The sequence below is a fragment of the Volvox carteri genome (genome assembly GCF_000143455.1).
Source record: "Volvox carteri f. nagariensis unplaced genomic scaffold VOLCAscaffold_23, whole genome shotgun sequence".
In the NCBI taxonomy this organism is placed as follows: Eukaryota; Viridiplantae; Chlorophyta; class Chlorophyceae; order Chlamydomonadales; family Volvocaceae; genus Volvox; species Volvox carteri.
In genome coordinates this window covers 1,121,275-1,122,514 of record NW_003307566.1, presented here as the reverse complement: position 1 = coordinate 1,122,514, position 1,240 = coordinate 1,121,275, and the positions used below count along the sequence as shown (strand labels likewise).

Sequence of the window (1,240 nt, the reverse complement as noted above, 5' to 3'; positions counted from 1 at the left end):
GCTCGTCGTAGCTGGCCTGGGGACGGGAACACGGGCGACCGGTGATCGGTACGGAAAAACACTGCCCAGAGGCGCACCCCTTCCCCTGTGTTTTTTACCCCTTCCCCCCTCCCATCGATCCCCAGCTCTCAACCACCAACCTGCCTAATCACCGCCTGCAGTGCATGGCTCCTGATCTCCAGCCAGTTTTCAAAAGAGGGGCCTTTGTGTACGGCAGGAAGCTGGCTAGCAGCTGAGGAGGTGGATCCGGCACGAGGGGTTTGCAGGCGGCAGCTGGTCGGCGGGGGTGAGCCTGGGGGGTTTGGGGTGGGGTTGGGGTTGGGGCGGAAGGAGGGAGAGAGGCAAGGCCGGGAGCCCGGGGGGAAGACGAACCACGAGGGGGGGGGAGGGGTAAGGGGAGGGGAAATCGACTGTCGACACGTCCATCAAAGCTGCAAACTGCTGAAGGAGGGGGTGGAGGAGGAGGAGGAGGAGGTGCAGGAGGCGGAGGAGGAGGCAGTCAGTGCTCTGACGAAATGGCAAAATAGGTAGAAAAGGTGGAATTGAAAAAACGTACAGCAGCGCAGGGCAGTCTGATGTGGCAGCGGCGGCCAACAGCCCAGCTCGCTCTGCAGCAGCAGCCGTCATCCCCCCCCCCACCCGCCGCGTCATTCCGTACTCCCGCACCTCCCTCTATCCCCCTCACTAATCCGTTTACACGCACCTCCAAAATAGCTCCTACCTGCCCATTACCCCCCTGTCCCCTAGCATCCCGTACAAATCCGTACAAATCCCGTACAAAACACACCGGCGTGTGTGAACGTTACAATGGTGTTGAGCCACATGGCGGGTCCGAGGGCCTCGGTGAGGTTTCGGAGCACCGCCAGCTCCGCCCCCGCCCCCCCCGGGTTGCCTGCCCCCCCCGGCCCCGCGGCGGGTCCCGCGGGGGGGGTGGGGGCATCTAGCCGGTCCACATACACCAGCAGGTCGGGGCGGTGGGTGTGGTAGGCGCTGCGGGCAGAGGGGGGGCGGGGCCAGGGGTTCGTACAACAATGACGATGATGGTGGTGATGAGGGGGGGGGGGAGGAGGCGGCGGAAAGACTCCTACCAAAGCAAACTGCGGTCGCTCGTCCATAAGCCCCACAATGTCCAATGAGAGAAATCCAAAGCCATGACAGCAGGACAGAGTCAGAACCGTGCCAGCGCGCCAAACACGCCCGGAAACGGGAGACCGTGTGTGGGTTTGCTTCCCCCTTCCCC

The 1,240-nt window shown here is 63.6% G+C and overlaps 1 protein-coding gene across 1 annotated transcript in view; it reads right to left on the bottom strand.

Moving 5' to 3' along the window:
* VOLCADRAFT_105089 (uncharacterized protein) overlaps positions 1-1,240 on the bottom strand; it is a gene marked incomplete at its 5' end in the record, with an annotated part of 10,445 nt that overhangs the window by 7,878 nt on the left and 1,327 nt on the right. Inside the window, 2 exons of the mRNA XM_002951307.1 lie at positions 141-292; positions 788-990. Coding sequence (XP_002951353.1) covers positions 141-292; positions 788-990 — 355 coding nt within the window. The remainder of the gene's footprint in view (positions 1-140; positions 293-787; positions 991-1,240) is intronic.